The sequence below is a fragment of the Cylas formicarius genome, unplaced genomic scaffold, assembly GCF_029955315.1.
Source record: "Cylas formicarius isolate icCylForm1 unplaced genomic scaffold, icCylForm1.1 PGA_scaffold_10__41_contigs__length_53128322, whole genome shotgun sequence".
NCBI lineage: Eukaryota > Metazoa > Arthropoda > Insecta > Coleoptera > Brentidae > Cylas > Cylas formicarius.
This window is the reverse complement of record NW_026844214.1, coordinates 7,985,752-8,003,257: the sequence shown is the minus strand read 5'-3', so window position 1 is coordinate 8,003,257 and position 17,506 is coordinate 7,985,752. Positions and strand designations below refer to the sequence as shown.

The 17,506-nt window shown below is 31.4% G+C and overlaps 5 protein-coding genes across 12 annotated transcripts in view; 3 read left to right on the top strand and 2 right to left on the bottom strand.

Moving 5' to 3' along the window:
* Window positions 1-198: 198 nt before the first annotated feature.
* On the top strand, window positions 199-4,468 carry LOC132703519 (protein arginine N-methyltransferase 6). Of its 5 annotated transcripts, none has more exons than XR_009619097.1 (6): window positions 204-563; window positions 626-862; window positions 1,006-1,202; window positions 1,461-1,599; window positions 1,813-4,120; window positions 4,328-4,468. XR_009619097.1 is itself a non-coding variant. In XM_060672856.1 (5 exons), exons 1-5 carry the CDS (start codon window positions 513-515, stop codon window positions 2,266-2,268), a joined length of 1,071 nt encoding a protein of 356 aa, XP_060528839.1. In that variant the 5' UTR covers window positions 199-512; the 3' UTR covers window positions 2,269-4,466. The 5 variants fall into 5 exon arrangements, 2 of the variants coding, with proteins under 2 accessions (XP_060528839.1, XP_060528821.1); XR_009619096.1 differs by having other exon boundaries at window positions 1,813-4,223; window positions 4,328-4,466; XR_009619100.1 differs by having other exon boundaries at window positions 1,813-4,111; window positions 4,328-4,463.
* A 3,572-nt stretch (window positions 4,469-8,040) lies between these two features.
* On the top strand, window positions 8,041-8,998 carry LOC132703542 (uncharacterized). Its single transcript, XM_060672868.1, has 2 exons — window positions 8,041-8,276; window positions 8,771-8,998. The coding sequence occupies exons 1-2, from the start codon at window positions 8,100-8,102 to the stop codon at window positions 8,954-8,956; spliced, it is 363 nt and encodes a 120-aa protein (XP_060528851.1). The 5' UTR covers window positions 8,041-8,099; the 3' UTR covers window positions 8,957-8,998.
* A 371-nt stretch (window positions 8,999-9,369) lies between these two features.
* Window positions 9,370-13,897, bottom strand: LOC132708697 (metallophosphoesterase 1). The gene is given in 7 exon segments (XM_060681216.1): window positions 9,370-9,935; window positions 11,156-11,422; window positions 12,678-12,766; window positions 12,823-12,989; window positions 13,117-13,187; window positions 13,190-13,474; window positions 13,535-13,897. Coding segments are annotated over 7 exon segments (1,134 nt in total). The 5' UTR covers window positions 13,649-13,897; the 3' UTR covers window positions 9,370-9,794.
* Window positions 13,898-14,044: 147 nt separating this feature from the next.
* LOC132708704 (lysM and putative peptidoglycan-binding domain-containing protein 4) lies at window positions 14,045-16,891 on the bottom strand. 3 transcript variants are annotated; one of them, XM_060681246.1, is made up of 4 exons: window positions 16,652-16,891; window positions 15,150-15,239; window positions 14,928-15,075; window positions 14,045-14,776 (listed from the first exon to the last, which is right to left on the bottom strand). In XM_060681246.1, exons 2-4 carry the CDS (start codon window positions 15,161-15,163, stop codon window positions 14,261-14,263), a joined length of 678 nt encoding a protein of 225 aa, XP_060537229.1. In that variant the 5' UTR covers window positions 15,164-15,239; window positions 16,652-16,891; the 3' UTR covers window positions 14,045-14,260. The 3 variants fall into 3 exon arrangements, with proteins under 3 accessions (XP_060537229.1, XP_060537212.1, XP_060537221.1); XM_060681229.1 differs by having other exon boundaries at window positions 14,046-14,776; window positions 14,928-15,090; window positions 16,652-16,888; XM_060681238.1 differs by lacking the exon at window positions 16,652-16,891 and adding an exon at window positions 16,327-16,380 and having other exon boundaries at window positions 14,046-14,776; window positions 14,928-15,090.
* The window catches only part of LOC132708653 (uncharacterized), a 73,952-nt gene continuing 71,824 nt past the window's right edge, over window positions 15,379-17,506 (top strand). Inside the window, exons 1-2 of one of the 2 annotated variants that reach the window (XM_060681144.1) lie at window positions 15,379-15,510; window positions 16,182-16,255. The gene's annotated coding sequence lies outside the window, so the exon portion shown is untranslated. Of the gene's footprint in view, window positions 15,511-15,745; window positions 15,877-16,181; window positions 16,256-17,506 lie in introns of those variants that run through there. The other variant, XM_060681135.1, reaches the window with a different exon arrangement.

Here is a 17,506-nt window from a genome sequence, read left to right as displayed (position 1 = left end):
CTAGGATTAATATTTAAATATAAATATAAATGAAAAGCTATTTCACTGAAATTCCGTTTTATTTTATTCCAATCCAATGGTGGCGTAAGCTGCACTTCGCAAATGTTGCAAATTTTATTATGATTATATTTTGGTAGATGAGTATCTTATGACGTTAATTCGCTTGAATTGTTTAAGAATCTGCCTTTCTGGTAGAATTGCAGCTAAGTCACTCACTCAAAATTGTAACCAGTTTCTTCTAATTAAAAGAATATCTCAAACAATAAAAGGAATCAAATTTATACAAATTAAATTTACAAAATTTTTTATTTTTAAAATTTTTTGCCATAAGCACTTTAATTGGATCTTGAAAATCAGCTTGAAGCTTGATCTATTATATGTGGTGCTACCTAATTTTCTATGCGGAAGACGAAACTAACCTATAAATTAATCACCGAATGATCCTAGCAATCTTGGCTAATAGAGGTAAAAGAAGAAAAAGAAACTATAAATTGAATTGAAAATTTTGCGGTATGGATATTGACGAAGCAAGTAATTACTTTCATAGTTATGAAGATTTAGAGGTAAATGATTAAATGATGCATACAAATAGTAACATAAATTGAAGTGATTTTCTTTTCAACAGATTCACCAACTGATGCTTCGTGATCAGGCACGAAACCAATCCTATCAGAAGGCTATTTTCGATAATAAACAAACATTTTGTGGCAAAATTGTTATTGATGTTGGTGCAGGTACGGGCATATTATCAGTTTTCTGTGCACAAGCTGGAGCACAAAAGGTGTATGCTGTTGAAGCAAGTGATACTTACAAGATAGCACAAGTAGTGGTGCAGCAGAATAATGTTTCTAATATAGTAGAAGTGGGTAAAAAAAATATTTTTTGTAATAAAATTTGTTAATTGCCATTTCTCTGTGTATAATTATATCTGGCTTGTTGGTATTTCCGTATTCCGTAAGCGACATAGCTAAAAAATATTTCTGAGAACTATCTTTTCAATTTTAGGTTGTGCATAAGAAAATGGAAGATATAAATTTTTCCGATATTCCAGAAAACGTCGATATTATAGTGTCTGAGTGGATGGGTTTTTACTTATTACATGAAAGCATGTTAGATTCTGTAATTTTTGCAAGAGATCACTTTCTCAAACCTGGTGGGAAAATGTTTCCAGAGTCAGCTACATTATATGCAGCTCCTTGTAGGTAAGTGAAACAATACAATATTCGTTAGAAATATTTTATATTTGTTCAAAAAAAAACTTTCACATTGCTGTTACAATTATTTTCTTATTATACAGATTGTTGTTTTAGATTTTTCTTTTTTAAATAATATCTTAATTTACGCTAATATCTCCATTTAAGGGTAAACAATCCTCCATATAATAGATACTTGACAATTGTTTTAATTCATTATGAAACATATATGTATGTTGTTATTATTCTCATTTTAAAACACATTAGCATTTCAAGTTTATATGAGGACTGGAAAGATGTGTCGGGAGTGAATATGGAGTGCTTTGGACGTTTATTAAGACAACAAGTTTCTAGCAAACCTTTGACAGAAGAAATACCATTGGATTCCTTATTATCTGAACCTGAAGTAGGTACCTCTAAAAATTGTTCAAATAATCCCATTGACCATTGCAATTTTTGCAAGATATAAATTTTCCTCTTACTTGGTAGGTTACTATGTAATATGTAAAGCCTAATGTGATATGTATCATCATTTTTATTTTCAAAGAGTTTTGTTATTAAATTTGTATAATTAAATAGTTCATTTAATTCATTCTAAACTATCCTTAAATAATTTCAGATAGTTACTTGGATTGACCTTACTGAAGCTACAGTTGAGGAAATTTGCCAAATAACTTTTCGACATGTGGCAGCATCAACAAGAGTGGGAAGTTTTGAAGGAATCTGTCTATGGTTTACCTGCACTTTTCCCGTAGCAGATTATCCAAGTAATGCAGAACCAGTAACATTATCAACAGGACCTGGAGAACAACAGACCCATTGGAAGCAAACGGTCATTGTTCTACCTGAGTCGATTCAAGTTGAAACTGGAACACCCATTTGTTATGAATTGGCAATTAAAAGATCAACTGAAAGCAAGAGGAGATATATTTTGGAATTGACAATGCTTGATGCTAATGCAGTGGAACATCCTGAATTTTGTAGCTGTTATATGACTAAATGTATTCTAGTGAAAGCCATGTTAGAGAAATATGAAAAAGAAAACAGTGGTGATAATAAAACTGGTAACAATTAGTATTGTTTTTAATTTTGTACACCAAATGGGAGGCCCATGCTATAATTTTCTTTGTTTCTTAGCAAAGATGGGTAAAATTCGACCATAAAACCATATAGAGTTCTCCAAACGATATAGCGTTTTTACGACATGTATGGTATGTAACTTGGGTAATTTTTTATGAAAGTATAACCGCAGGCCTACTTTGCTTGAGTTTATCTTTGTAACCTCCAAATATATTCCATACTTAGTGCATATTTGTGCTGAACGCTGACTTCACCAACCCCCACAAATGCATAAGATTTTGTATTGCATTCCTAGAAAAACATTTTAGAGTCATCCTGTTAAATGCTTAAATTTGAAATCAGCTTTCTAATGTGTTTTTAATATAGGGGATTAACTAATTGGCAAATGACTCTTTTAGCATGGCACAGTTCTTGTCGGCTAACATGTTAAATATGGCTCTGTACACGTGCTGAAAAGAATTGTTCTTCCGCTTTACAACATTCGGGTCGTAAACTCATTGCAAAATCAAAAAATCATAAAGGTTGTAAAAATGGTATATTGTTTGGAGAATTCTGTTAATTAAATTGTGTCAAATTTATTTCGTTTTAAAAGTGTTCCACCTAAAATAACAATTACTATCAAATTTATGTGGTGTACTTTTATTCCTAAGAAGGCATGCAAGTACTGGTCTTGAAAGTTAACTAATATTTTTGGTTATCGATATAAAAAGTGGGAAAGGTATTTTAAACAAATGACTTTTTCTCCATTTTGTTTATGTTAAAACATTTTATTTAATTCTCTCTCGTGTGATATACGCTTGAATATTTCGCAAAAGATACCTTCAGACGCAGTAGTATTTCGCGTAAATATGTATAACGCAAGCAATTTCTAACCAACAAAATACGGCATGCTGATACGGTCACAAATTTGGAATCGGTTGTTTTAGAAGTTATCTGCTAACAAGTGGCGTGCGCGGCTCGCCAAAACTACGATTTATTAATATTTTTTATCGCTCAGCAATTTATGTGCGCGAGTTTGCAAATTTGGTACTCTTGTTAACCGTACGATAATATTCTAATAGTTAGTGTCCAAAAATTTGCACTTGTTTAATTATATAATTGCCCTGTCTATTACCCCATTACAAACATAATCTCACTCAAAGTAATCCTGTGCTGCTGTCTATTTACGGCCCCAATAAAAATGTGCTTTGCATGTGAGTACTGCAATTACTTCTTTAAAAATATATATATTTAAAATTTCTGTCAGGTATGTTTATAAAATTAAATTTCTTTTTTCCATCATCAGTTATTGCAATGCACTTTAACTTATATAAAAAGAAATATTATTGTAGAAATTTCTGAAGTTTTTTATTTTGCTGTAATGTCAATTATAAATATGTACTACAATATTTCACACAAGAAATGTACATTTCCACTGTTTCATTTAGAAAATGCACGATAATAATTACTTATTATGATATCGACATCCGTATTTATTATGAAAAATAGTTTGTAACTCCCAGAAATATTGTTCCAATACCTGAGTCGTTTCATATTTTCAAATTCCACTTATCATATTTCAAAAATAGAAACGATAAATTGTAATCTAGAAAATTATAAATTATGGACTAACTATGGATGTAATAAGTACTTTGTTAAAAATGATAACAATAGTGACATCATATTATCGAACAAACGTATTTCGTACTAAGTGATTTTACAAAAAAAAGAATGTTTATTTTAATTATGCAAAGTGTTTTCAGAACTGGAAATTGCGATAAATTAAGCGTTACGATACTTTAAAAAATATTTCTGTAGTAGATAACTGCATATCAAACGAGAAAGAGTTATATTAAAATGTCACCTGTGTATATTATTATTCGATTATGAATAATTTTGCGTAGTTTTCTGCGTTAATCTGAATAATTGTTCAGACGTTCAAAAACAGGCAATTGTTTTGATACCAAATTTGTAAGGAAAACAAGACCCATTTTACATTTTGAAGAACGTTTGAATAATTATTTTTACGTTAACGTTAATGTCACTACTATATCAATATTTATTTTTATTGGTAGGGAAAAAACCGAAGTTGATAAGTAATTCTGGCAGACATGACATATACCTTCGTTATTTTTATAAATGTTTCTCCAAAATCAACCTAGAAGTGGAAACAATTGTGAAGTAAAGATGGCCAAGAAGATCCCTACTGCAATAAGAACGCAGGTAAAACAACTTTTTTTGTGTCATCATATCATCTTTATATTACATTTAGGTTTATTATTTTATAACTACAGAAAGCTTATACAGACTGTCTTATTTATAATATTAACTTTGCTTTACTCCTGAAATTTAATATTTGTAATTTAGTAAATTCACAAAAATAAACAATGTCCCCTTTTTTGATATGTTAACTTATGGAAGAAACAGGGTGACAGTAAATGCAGATTTTTTAAAATTCCCTGGTTTATGTATAAAACATACAGAATGGTCGGTTATTATTATTATTATGCACCAAATGTGGTAAACGGCATTTAAGTCACGAGTTTATTTGGCACGAGCGGAGCGAATGTTTAATAAAGAAAAGACGAATCCAAAGATGGCTAACGGATAAATATCCGAAATCGTCATCTATCATATTAGGAAGGTATTTACATATTAACTTTTTAAACATTTTTTTGCGTAACATATTAAATAAATTAGAACATTTATATCAAATATGCGGTGTTGCAACGTTTTGCAAAATGTTCCGTATATTTTTGCATAGCAATATTAATAATTTTTGATAGCATATCGTTCATATTTCCATTTTTAAGTTTTTCTTTACAAACATTTTTTTCTCAGTTGAAAATATATAGAAATGAAGAAAAAGTTTATACTGCAAATAATAAAAGTCCGGCTCTTGCTCTACGAAAGTATAGAGCCAAGTTTCCTGAGAGGCCTCGGAATTGATAAAACTCGTCAATGAATTCAAAACAGTGTATCGCAGACCAATGTTCATATATATCGTTGGATTCGTCTTTTAAAATGCAAAATATACAGGGTATTTGATTTTTAAAAAATCAGAGAAGTAATATTGTGCGAAACAAGGTAAGACTTCGTTTTGGATAAAAATTTGGGATATTGTCTGAGAAAAAATATTATTTTTTAAAATATGTTTCGCGTTACAAAAACCTTTCCAAAAATATTCGCTAATAACGGTGCATTACATAGGTAGGTTATAACAAAGTTATAATATATATAACTTTTTGAAGGGGCCGGTATGATTAACTCATGTGCCGAGTTTGAATAAGTTTTAATAAACCAATTTTGAATATTTTCCGTGACGCTATTTCCCAAACTTGACTACGTCAAAGTGGACAATGTCAAATAAAGGTTTAAAGACGATTTAAGTAACAAGAAAGTTTCAAGGAACGGCTATACATTTGACCCTCAAGAATTTTGTTAAAAATAATTAATGATTATAATACAAATACGGCTACGAAACATAAAAAGAATCATTATTTAAAATAAACATTATTTTTTAAGTAAATGTCAAAGCAACCATCCGCTAACAGTTAAACAAGCGATCATAAAATTCATTTCTCACATTGCTTAGTTAAGATTGTGAAATCCTGTCACAATCTAAAATGCGTTTTGTAACTGGTTAAGATTTTCAACTTTAACACTTTTCACGTGGCCCACAGAAGTATGGGCGGCACAACCATCCATCTGGTACCAGATCTCCTGATCTTCACGAACAACTTCTTCTAGTGCGGGTACAATTTAATTTTGTAATAAGTCCAAATAGATTATAGTGCATAAAAAATAGCCCAACAATAGCCCACAAAATTCCCACCATGTCATTTTTTTTTGGAGGATATTGGCTTTGAGTATGAACAAAACGATATTCATTGTCGTGGCTGGACTGACAGTATTGAACATTTGGTTCGTTGTTGAGTCTCAGTCATCAGTAAAACTAATATTTTTAAAAATGTGCACAAACCGTGGTTTGATGTTTATTTACAGCTTGTCCAAGAATTCTCATACTAATTATTTGGTTTTCCTCCACATGCAGTAAAATGTTCAAATCTCTATTGTCGCTTTCTTTTTCTCTATTATCGACATTTTCAGCTGAACATTTGCAGTTATTTATTACGGTGCCTTTAGACTCGAATTAGGCAATAATACGTTTAGGGTCGAAGGTATAGTTTTAGCAGGAAAATAAACAAAAAACATTTCACACACTACTCCAAGACTGTTTCCTGCACAATTCCACTTAATTAGGGTTATTTTTTCTTCAATTAAATAACGCATATTTAGTTTTAATTAAAGCGCATTTGATCAATCACAAATAAAAACATTGTTACAGTCACGAATTTTCATGTTGTCATTGTCAAAATGTATTTTACTGGTGTTTGATTTATTATCTAAAAACTATAACATATTCAAATTTTGCCAACATATTGAATTCAATAACTAAATTTTGGCTTATTAAAATTTATCATACCCGCCCCTTCAAAAAGTAATATTACAACTTTGCTATAAAATGTATGAGGGAGGTGGACAATATTTGACCACCTAATAATTTACAAGGGATTTCCTATGCTCCGTTCGGCCCCCAGTATAGATATTTATTTATATTTTATTATATATATATATATATATATATATATATATATATATATATATATATATATATATATATATATATATCCTCACGTATTGATTCACGGATGGAAAAATGTGATGACACTATACTCCGGGATATCATCCGTTCGCTCGTTGAACTCCGACTGGAATCCTGCATCCGACTGGAATCCTGCAAATCCTGCATCCGACTGGAATCCTGCAGACGTTTCGCCAAAATCTCACTTGGCATCTTCAATGCTCGCGCTCCGAAAACACTTCGAACACCGAAGCTTCCGAAGCGAAACTTCGGAGCGCGAGCATTGAAGATGCCAAGTGAGATTTTGGCGAAACGTCTGCAGGATTCCAGTCGGATGCAGGATTTGCAGGATTCCAGTCGGAGTTCAACGAGCGAACGGATGATATCCCGGAGTATAGTGTCATCATATATATATATATATATATATATATATATATATATATATATATATATATATATATATATATATATATATATATATATATATATATATATATATATATCCTTGGATTGGTCTTTTAAAGGGATATTTAAAAATGTAATAAAATATAGGGTGTTCCGTTTTAAAATATGTAATGTAATATATTTAAAAAAAATTAAGATTACTTTACTGGAAATAAGTTTTTATTCAAACCTTTTTTTATAATACTCTTAGGTTTAGAGATGCAAACTGACCACCCGGTATACTAATACAACATTGACAAATTTTTGCATCAAAATCTTTCATTTTTTCGTGGAATTTGTGAAGGGATGAAAGAGCAGGTTCTCATATTAGTTTAATTTTTAAGTAATGAAAGATGACACTGGCACTCCCTTTTGGTCATCTTGGAAAAACCCCATATTCTTTTTGCCTCAAAAAAAAAACGTAAACTAGACACTAAGACTGAAGATTAATTTGAGTAGGGTCCGCAATTTTTGGAATCAATATTTTGCTTGTTTATATTAAAAATGGGTCTTAATTCTTACTGAATTCAAACGATTGAAATAAACAGATTTGTCATAAAATGGTCTAACTCCTATAAGAATACGCAATTCTCTATCGAATTTGCACCACCCTGTACAAAAGTCCTTAAAAGAGACCGTGAAATACAATAAGGAAGCCATTCTATACTGTCGTAACTCGATATCTGCTATTCAATTAGCTCAAGTTCGTTCGTCACGCCAATTCAAAGGTAGTCGGAATATATGGCCAGGGAAATAATATGCCGAATGCATTAGGAGAACCAGAATTAGTAAAACAAAAGTTCCCCAATTCGCCAATAGACGAACCAAAGGAGAGAATAATCGACTTGAGCGAAGTATCCAGGCACGATGGAAGATTTGATTGCTGGATTGTTTTGTACGACAGAGTATACGACATTACCAATTTCATTGACGAGGTAAGAGTAACGTTTGTGTCGCTAGATTATTAGTACATCTCTCAAGTCGGAGAACATTTAGAAATGCGAAAATTTTTATCATTTACCACTTTTCCCTATAACTTCTAAAAAATATTTTTTTTCAATAGGCTAATCAAAAATATATTCATTTAGCCAATACTGGTTCTTAATTAAAAGCACTTTAACGAAGTTAAGAATTTGTTTTGACATTATAGTGCGAATGTAAATTGTTTTCTTCGTAATGACTGATCACATTTAATTTACTACTCAAAAATGTATAAATTCAATATTTTATACTGGCGAAAATACATTTTTCAAGAAGTCCATTTTTATAATCTTATCTTAATTATGCACTTAGGGATTACTTCGTATAAAATTGTCCATTCTGAATAATTTTAATTTAGAAGGCACGAATCCAATTTTCTGGTATCCCTATTCTTATTCCCTTTTTTAAATATGAACACGAATCAACTGCTATGACGATTTCATTCTAGCATCCTGGCGGGGAAGATGTACTTTTGGAATATGCCGGAAAAGATAGTACAATTGCATTCAGAGGAACAGGCCATAGTTCTTACGCTATACGATCCTTAAAACAATTTTTAATTGGAGAATTGCCGCTGCAGGAACGAATTTATAGAAGACCTAATGGATTTAAAATTAGTGATCTTCCTGACTAAACAATCTTTTTCAGGTGTAATTATAATAAAATCTATTCTGAAGAGCACGTTTATTTATTTCCCGATATTGAAATTCGATAACATATTGCTCTCAGACAGTTACGTAAAAAAGGGAATGACCTGCCGCGCATATCCCTAAAATTTACACATGAATCAGCACATTGTGTAATTTACTTTCTAAACAGCAATCTCCACACACTTAACTCTTTCACAAATAATAAATTTCATAGGATAGCTATGTCGGTTTCGTTCGTTGATAACGAAATTTGAAATGACAAGGCTTGTGCATAAGGAACACGAAAATCCTATTTTTGGCAGAATCTATAATATACGTTCTTTCCTACGTGTGCCAAATGTTAATATTGTGTGTGAAAGTGATGTTCGACGTAACAACGTTATGAAAAACAGGCGGCCTCGTAAACTAAGTTTATTTACTTAAGTTCGTACATAATGTACATAATAATACACAAATAAAAAATATAACAAGACAAAATTATATAACAATACAAACCACAAGAAATACTTGACAGAACAGGCTATTCAACCTTGTACTTTAAAGTACTTTAAAGTTCACAGTCTCGCGTAATTAGTTGTCTTCAAGTCTGCTTTGAAACATGTTGGTTACCGGTATCTACACTTGAAATCGCATACCCCATTAAAGTTTTTTCTATAATAGACCCAATTACTGTCAATTACGTTTTAGGTCATGTCAAGATAAATATTTGGAGCAATAAACATGTGGCAAAGTATTAAAGCTCAACACTTTTTCCAATGGACCATAAAAAATTAACTAATACCCAATATTTACCTCGAACAACTTTACCACGCATTACATTTTTCAAACTCTAAATGACTGATACAATAAATAAGTAAACCAAATCAACAAGAGTGTTCCTCCTAAAATATACAGATTTATAACACTATCTTCACGTGGCATATCACATTTGAGAAATGCATAATTGTCTGCAGCAAAAACTCCCTAAAATTAGAAAATATGTTTTGTATGGTATATCAGAAAATGTTTCTGTGTATCCACGTTCTTTTTTTTTGCCAAGATGGTCATAATATGTATAAGGCGGAGTGGCAATACTCACAGGTTTCTTAAGGAGTTACTAACTAAAAAAGATCACTATTATTTTAAGAATATTGGATACCTATTGTTATTTATTATTGTTCGTTAAAAAAAAGATAAACCATATACAAATGACTGACACGGTTGACGTATTTAAATTCGCTTTCTGGAGTGCATAATCCAAATTATCATTAACATTACACCTATACTATAAAGAATTATAACAGTAGTTTCCCGTGGAATTTCGCATTTTACAAATGCACGGTTACTTGGCGTAAAAACCGCCTAAAATTACAAAAAAACTCAAATCAAAAAGAGTACAGCATAATAAATGTATATAAGTGATATGTCAAAAAAATGTCAGTGGTGTGCTTCAATTTTTAGTTCTTGAAAAACGTCAAATTTCTTTTGTTTTACTGACAGACCATAATTGTTTCTAATTCTAATAAATTTTTGATTTTCACTGCAGGTATCCCAGTGCATACCTAAGTTCGAGAATCCAAACCAACTGAATAATTTAGGATAAATTTTCGAAACAAAACCTTAATCCTGTTTACACACCAACCATTGCTACACTAACGGTTATACATCTGAAACCGTAGATATATCTGAAATTTTTGGAGAAACATCTGTAGATTTGGATAGAGCAAGTTATTATGAGTACAAAAGGCGCCAACCAAAGAAAAGCGTCAATGTAAAAGCTAATAAGATTCAAATACTCCATAAAACAATATCAGTAATAGCATCCTGATTGGAGCTTGGGACAAAACAATTTTCTGCTAAAATTTCGAAACACGAGGTTAGCAAATCTCGCCTGGTTGAAATTTATACTGTTTTTTTTTTTAAACAAATACCCTAATTTTTATACTAATTAATGAATTTCTATCTTACCTAAAATAATATACTGGTTCTCTGATTTACAAAAAATTGAAATTGGTACTTCTTTAAGTAAAGTTGAAGCACAAAGTTGCTAACAAATAATCGAAAATTCGAAATTTTCTTTAATACCCAAAACTTTTATAAAAATTCCAGATATATTTAGATTGCTCATTATTGTAGAAGTAGGAGAAGTAGGTTGCAGATGTAAAATTAAGTTACTGAGTATCGAGAAGTTAAATTAAACATACCAAGCCATAATTCGGATTATTCTTGTTCCTCCAACTGAAACTGGGCATTGTTATTTCTACTCCCTTCCCAACTGATAAATTTCTAGTGCACCCATGATGTGTGTGGCCCGATAACACCAGTCGCGGCTTAATTTGAGTTAACAGCTCATATGTAGCGTCCCGACTTAAACACTCCCATCTTTCTCTAAACCGTTCCTGTTTTATGGACCAAGGGGCTGCGTCAAAATCGTCACATTCGATGTCTGATTCCCGATACAATGGATAATGCTAGAAAACATAATGACAAATCGTACAAAAAAAATCAGGTAGCACTTACCCGCTTTCTACCTTAGTTTTTTTTTATTTATATACGAAAAAATGAAAGCACAATTTATTCCATTGAAATAAATACTAGTACAAGTTACAAGTTGGTATTTAAAAGAAACATTATTTTTCTCGAACAAGTCACGCAGTACTGTCGTCAAAAGTTCCACTGGAACTAACCAAAACATTTTTTTAATTGCTACATACTGGGTGCAAATTATGTACTGAAACCAAGAACCAATTCGAGTTGTACCAGTTTTTAAGACGTTTTTTTTTTTTGAAAAATTAACATGGTGTTAAGTTGATATATTTATTACGAAAATTATATACAGGGTGGGTCAAAATACAGTCATTTGTGAAAAATAGATTTTAACCTGGTTTTTGATGATTAAAATGGATATGAATAATTCCAAAAATAAATTTCCTGAAACCAACGCGAAATAGATGTTCATAAATAGCGAGGAAAATTTTGTAAAATCGTAATTCTTTTGATTTGCATAATTAAGCTTACTACAATTACCACTAGAGGCTACAGTGTTCTAAGTTAACTCTTAATTTAAATCTAAAGATCCGGACGTGATTTCCATGACCCATTAATTGTGGGTTCTATATAGACTGCACCAATATATGTTTTTAAAAATGACTTTTGATTTTTTCCAGTGGTGCTTTGAAGAGACTGGAATACATTTCACCCACCTTTTATAGTTGAAATAACCGGTTTTACTCTCCCCAATAAAGGAAGTTCCACCTAAATACACTTGTTAGGATTCATTTTTAAATATAAAATTCCACTAAATAAATTCCCTTGTAAATATTTTGTCAAATTATTGCGGCAATCGACGCGCTCTACCTAGATCGATAAATTGACCTACTATGAAGTAGTAACAGTCAGTAATTTTTTAGTTTTGGGAGCTTTTTATGCAAAATAAAATAGTCATAAATATTCTCAGTTTAATTTTATGAGCTAAAGTGACATACTTATTATATGCATACTTTATAAATATATACTCGTTTAAGAATGATCAAAAAAATTCTTTGTATGATAAGATTTATTTAGTTTCCCCATAGTGTGGCATAAATAAGTGGTTTTTCAGTTTTATGTTTATGTTGTATGTTTGTGAAAAATACTATCACTCCATTAAACTTTCACAATGGAAAATAAAAGTAACATTAGAAATATATATACTTCTCACCACAGGACTTTAACATTTCAACAAACCTGCATTAAAATTGGTCGGCTGTATGTTGCTAATTTCATTTTTTGATCACAATTCGACAGTGAACTGTTCCTAGTACAGCGAAGTAACTCTAAAAAGGTACAACCATAAAACAAATAATATATATTTTAAATAAAATAACATTACGTGATATTTCAGCAATTTGCCTCTCTGCTGATTTACACAAAGAACATCCGTCACCTTCAAGTGCAATGCTGTTTATGAGTACAAAATGGTTCCCACGTACTGTTAAAAGCTGAACTGATGGAGAATTGAATCCATCAACAAATCGTTGAGTTAAATGAGGATTAACTCTAAAATCAATGCAGGTAATATCTTTCAGCAGTTCTTGATTTTCAATAATTTTCCTTTTATATATTTTTCTACTAAACACCAGTTTAAAGTTCATTCTTTTTACTTGGAATATAACTAGAAACATACGCATAATGAAATCCTATATCATGATTGCCAACTAGAACATAAATCCGTATAGTTTCTGGTACTCTGGTACTCTGAACAGAGAATAAAACCTATTAACGTAATAATTAAATTCCTCATCACTACAAAAGGAGCCCTCATCTGTCAAATCTCCCAGAAAAAAAACTATTTCTGGTGCATGCAATGTGATGGCCGTTTGAAAAGCCCTGTGCATTTGCCATTCTCGCCTTAATTTGTCGAACCAATGACCATTTTTACTTCCAAGTAAATGTGTATCAGCAAGGACCATAATTTTAACAGGATCTTCGGTATTGTCTATAAATGGTTCTTTTTTAATAGGGTCAAGTTTTGGCCAACTACACTAAAAATCATTTTACATTATGTACATACATATACTTCAATACATTTGAAAATAACTTACATGCATCTGGACAACATAAAAAACTAAATATTCGCAATAAAACAAAAAAATAAACACTCCCAAAAGAGTCTGACTAATAATTTTAAACCTCAACTTATTCCTTAGACAAACCATTATAATGCTGAGCAGGATGCTATTGTTAAAGTGAGTCTATAGTGGTCTAAACTTAGAGCACCAAAATTTCAACTACACACAAGAGCAATATTCAAACAGAATATAAATAATGGTGAAACAATTAAAAACAAAGACACCCATTATTTTCCTTTTTAAAAATCAGAAATTGGTTCAAAATTTTTGCAGTGCTAAAACATGAATTAAAAAAAAATTATGCCTTGCTTCATTAAATTTTGAATTTGCATTAATTAAATAGAAGAATAAAATTGTATTTTTGTTTCCTTTTGGCCATAGTCACGAAGACGTTCGCCCATTACCAGAACTGCATACGATATAGTCACATACTACCAACATAGGTTAAATTTTTAAGTAAAAAAAGAAACAAAAACAGCTACAATAATATAACGAATTCTCCGTCTGAAAAATATATTCACGTTAATTTTACGAATGTTTAACGAAAATTAGTTCTGCCAATAATTGAGTTGAAGTACATTCACATCACAGCCATGAATGGGAAAATCACACACTCAACATTATCACTTCTTTAAATCTCCCAATGGATAATACATCAAGGAGATTGTAAGCCAAATACAAGACATGAAACTGATATCATTAGCTATGGTCCACTAAATTTGTCTTTGTGTGATTATTATGTAATTCAGATTGTTTTGCCACATAAAATACATAGAAAGGTATTGCCAATAGAAGTATACAAAACAATATAATTAAAATAGGCCAAGAAATATCCCAATCTGATCCACTACATTTCATACTTTTTATTACTGGTTCCTCTGACACGTTGGTTTCATGTGATAATAGGGTTTCCTCTTCATTTGCCTCTTGGTCCAGATCATCACTTGAATCATAATGCGCACATGAAGTGATGTTGGTGTTAAAAATTATATTATTTACTTCAAGTGAATTATTTACTAAAGATACCCCAGTTTTAATGAGTTCACTTGTCTGCAAAGGGGTAGAGGATCTACTTGAGTCAGTTGATGAATTATAAGCATTACTATGTACTGTGGCCAATGCTTCTGTAAATGACCTGTATGGCACTTTGATAATTTTTCTTGCATATATTTCATTTTCTTTATGGATACTGTTTATTCTTTTCAATTCTTCTATCTAAAAGGAAATTAACTTTGCAATTAAATGAAAAGGGAGACAATTTTGCCTTCATCTATATCTCAAAACTATTTGAAACATTTTAAAGCTATGATTCTTTCTATTTTAGTCAAGTGACAAGTTGGAAACTGCAACATTAATATTTACTTACCGTACATTGATATCTTATAGCCAAAGACTGCAAAGAATCTCCATCCTCTACATGTTTTTCCACTGTGATTACTTCTGGCTTTTTAGGTGTCTTCCTAGTAGTAAGTTCTGTATTTTCGGTTGTGTTATCATTTGGTTTACTTAGTCCCCTATAAAACTTTTCTCTAAAAAATGTTTATTTTGGGGCGCAATAAACATAAAACATCAATCAATGAATACAAACCTCTGACGTTTCATAGCAATACATGCTTATCAGATAGATCAAGTCTATTCTTATCTCGTCCTCTTTCGCGAAGGTTAATCGGAACATAACCTAAACACAGAATCCATGTTGCTCTCTTTTGTTACTTGTTTTTTTTGGCCATGCAGCACAGGCAATTTGGCCAATACAAGCAACATGCTCAAATTGATAAATGTTACATTTTGTTAAAAAACATCACCACGTATACTAGGTAAAAAGTAAGAGATTGTAAAAGTCAGTAATAGGGAACCAACAATGTGCGCATTGCTTACATAGATACCTAGAGTACGTTCTATGTGTGGTCGAATAATTGGCCCAGGATTTTATGACTTTGTTCTGAATGGTGAGAGATATTTAAATTTGTTGGAGAACTATATATTTCCATTAATTGATAATCTGCAGGACGATATGAAAGGGACGGATCAGCGAGGAGTCCTGGCTTGACACCTCTGGACTTTTTTTATGGGGCTGTATAAACTTAAGAATTCTGCTGCACTCGGCAATTATAAACTTGGAATAGGATACAATATAGATAGATAGAGAGATATAGATATTATATAGATAGTTAGGTTTAAAATAAAATACACGAGTTGTTCCAGAAAATTGGCCATAACTTCCAAACTACCAAATGATACAGAATTAAATCTGAGACCCAATAAAAGTGAAAAATACAGTATGACAAAGACTTGTGAGGTTATGTTATTTTTCGGTTAGTTGCATTTAGTAACTTGCGAAATTATGGTTTTAGAGGTTGGACCATACAAACTTGTTTTCATTTGGAAAGAATCTCATCATTTAAATATTCATGCAAAAAAAAATGAAGCAACTAGCAAAGGCAGCAACTTTTCGCAATGTGAAGCAAGAAACTTAATTGTTGGAATTTGTTCCATGAAATTATCCATAAATAACATGAATTGTATGTTTGCAACCAAAAAAATCCACATTCAAGCAACTTCCATAATATAAAATAGACAAATTCCATAAAAGGTCTAATTATTTGCTCTGTTGTTACAGCGACAAACTACGTTGTGAAAATCGGGCATCATGCTGCCCTCCTTTGTTGCCAAACTTTTGTAGAGGACACACAGGTGAATATTATAGAATTAGATTTTTGTCATTCTCACTGTAAAACACAACACTAAAATTTTAAAATATTTACCAGGAAAAATGTTTGAAGTCCTGAATTTGTCATTTCAGTGACTACTGCTGTCTTCTAATAAAAAAAAATTGGGTTAGCAGGATGTTATGCTTACTTATTCAAAGGGATGATGTTGCATAGAAATATTTAATATGCGACTGCTCCGGTTATATAGAGCTAAATAATAGAATTTGCTTTTTTCTTTTAGATAATTTTTACTCACACTTCAAATTTTACTTATTTATTCTATTAATAAAACAGTAGTATATGAAGGTGTTAGAAAACCACTATCTATTGGATACATATACGAGCTTTTGCTCTAACAGCTCCCCCTCGTGTGACTTACCTGTAATGTAATAAAATAAACTTAACGTTGCACTATTACACTAACCCTTAGCCATGAGTCCTGCAATGAACTTACAGGCTATATATAACTTGTGATCTATAGGGATGGTTTAATTTCCATGCTTTTCTCACGAAATAAGGGAAAACTTATATTGCTTTACGCCAACTAAGAGGCGATGCACAATTATTAGGCTCAAAGCACTTGAGATAATTTGCCATTTACTATATTCTCAAGTATCCCCACCTATCCTTGTCATAGTTATTGTGTAAATAAGACTACAAATATTACAAAGTAAAACTTTACAGAATTCTTACGAAAAAAAAACGGATCACAAGAAATTTATCAACTTTTTGCATCTATACTTTTTCTACGACCATGTTTGTTGGCATATAGCTATTAGATATACAGGATGTCACAAACTATAACTGCATATTTTACGTCCAAAATAGGCCCTAGTCGTCTATATAAACATAGGTCGTGAAAATCGCTTTTTTGGTTAGTTTTTGTTTTGGTTTTGGTTTGGTTTGTTTCTCCTATGGAAGGATATTTTTCGTAATCGGTAAAAACGCGAATGATTGAAGATTACGGCCGACAGCCAATCAATATCAAAACGATACTAAGTAACAGTTCAATGTCTTTGACTCACACAAATCAGTGTATTATATTTTGGCCCCATTAATGTGCACTCTATCGCAAAATTGAAAAAGGTTGCACGAGATCAAAACATAATTTTAATGGTGCAGGGTGGTTCATGTAGGTCATATAACTGTAGGCGTAAAGAGTGGGTGTGCACCTCCTTTATAAATAAATATGTGAAAGCCGAGTTTCAATGCGTCAGAAGAATCCAGAATGACC

Bases quoted from the DNA above. Each gene is read 5' to 3' on its own strand.
- LOC132708704 (XM_060681229.1), bottom strand. The intron at 14,777-14,927 runs GTAAGTAAATAT...ATTTCCTTTTAG, and splicing joins CTATAAGATATCAATGTACG to ATAGAAGAATTGAAAAGAAT.
- LOC132703542 (XM_060672868.1), top strand. From the start codon at position 8,100: ATGCCGAATGCATTAGGAGAACCAGAATTAGTAAAACAAAAGTTCCCC. The intron at 8,277-8,770 runs GTAAGAGTAACG...ATTTCATTCTAG, and splicing joins TTACCAATTTCATTGACGAG to CATCCTGGCGGGGAAGATGT.
- LOC132703519 (XM_060672838.1), top strand. From the start codon at position 513: ATGGATATTGACGAAGCAAGTAATTACTTTCATAGTTATGAAGATTTA. The intron at 564-625 runs GTAAATGATTAA...TCTTTTCAACAG, and splicing joins ATAGTTATGAAGATTTAGAG to ATTCACCAACTGATGCTTCG. The intron at 1,203-1,460 runs GTAAGTGAAACA...AAAACACATTAG, and splicing joins TTATATGCAGCTCCTTGTAG to CATTTCAAGTTTATATGAGG.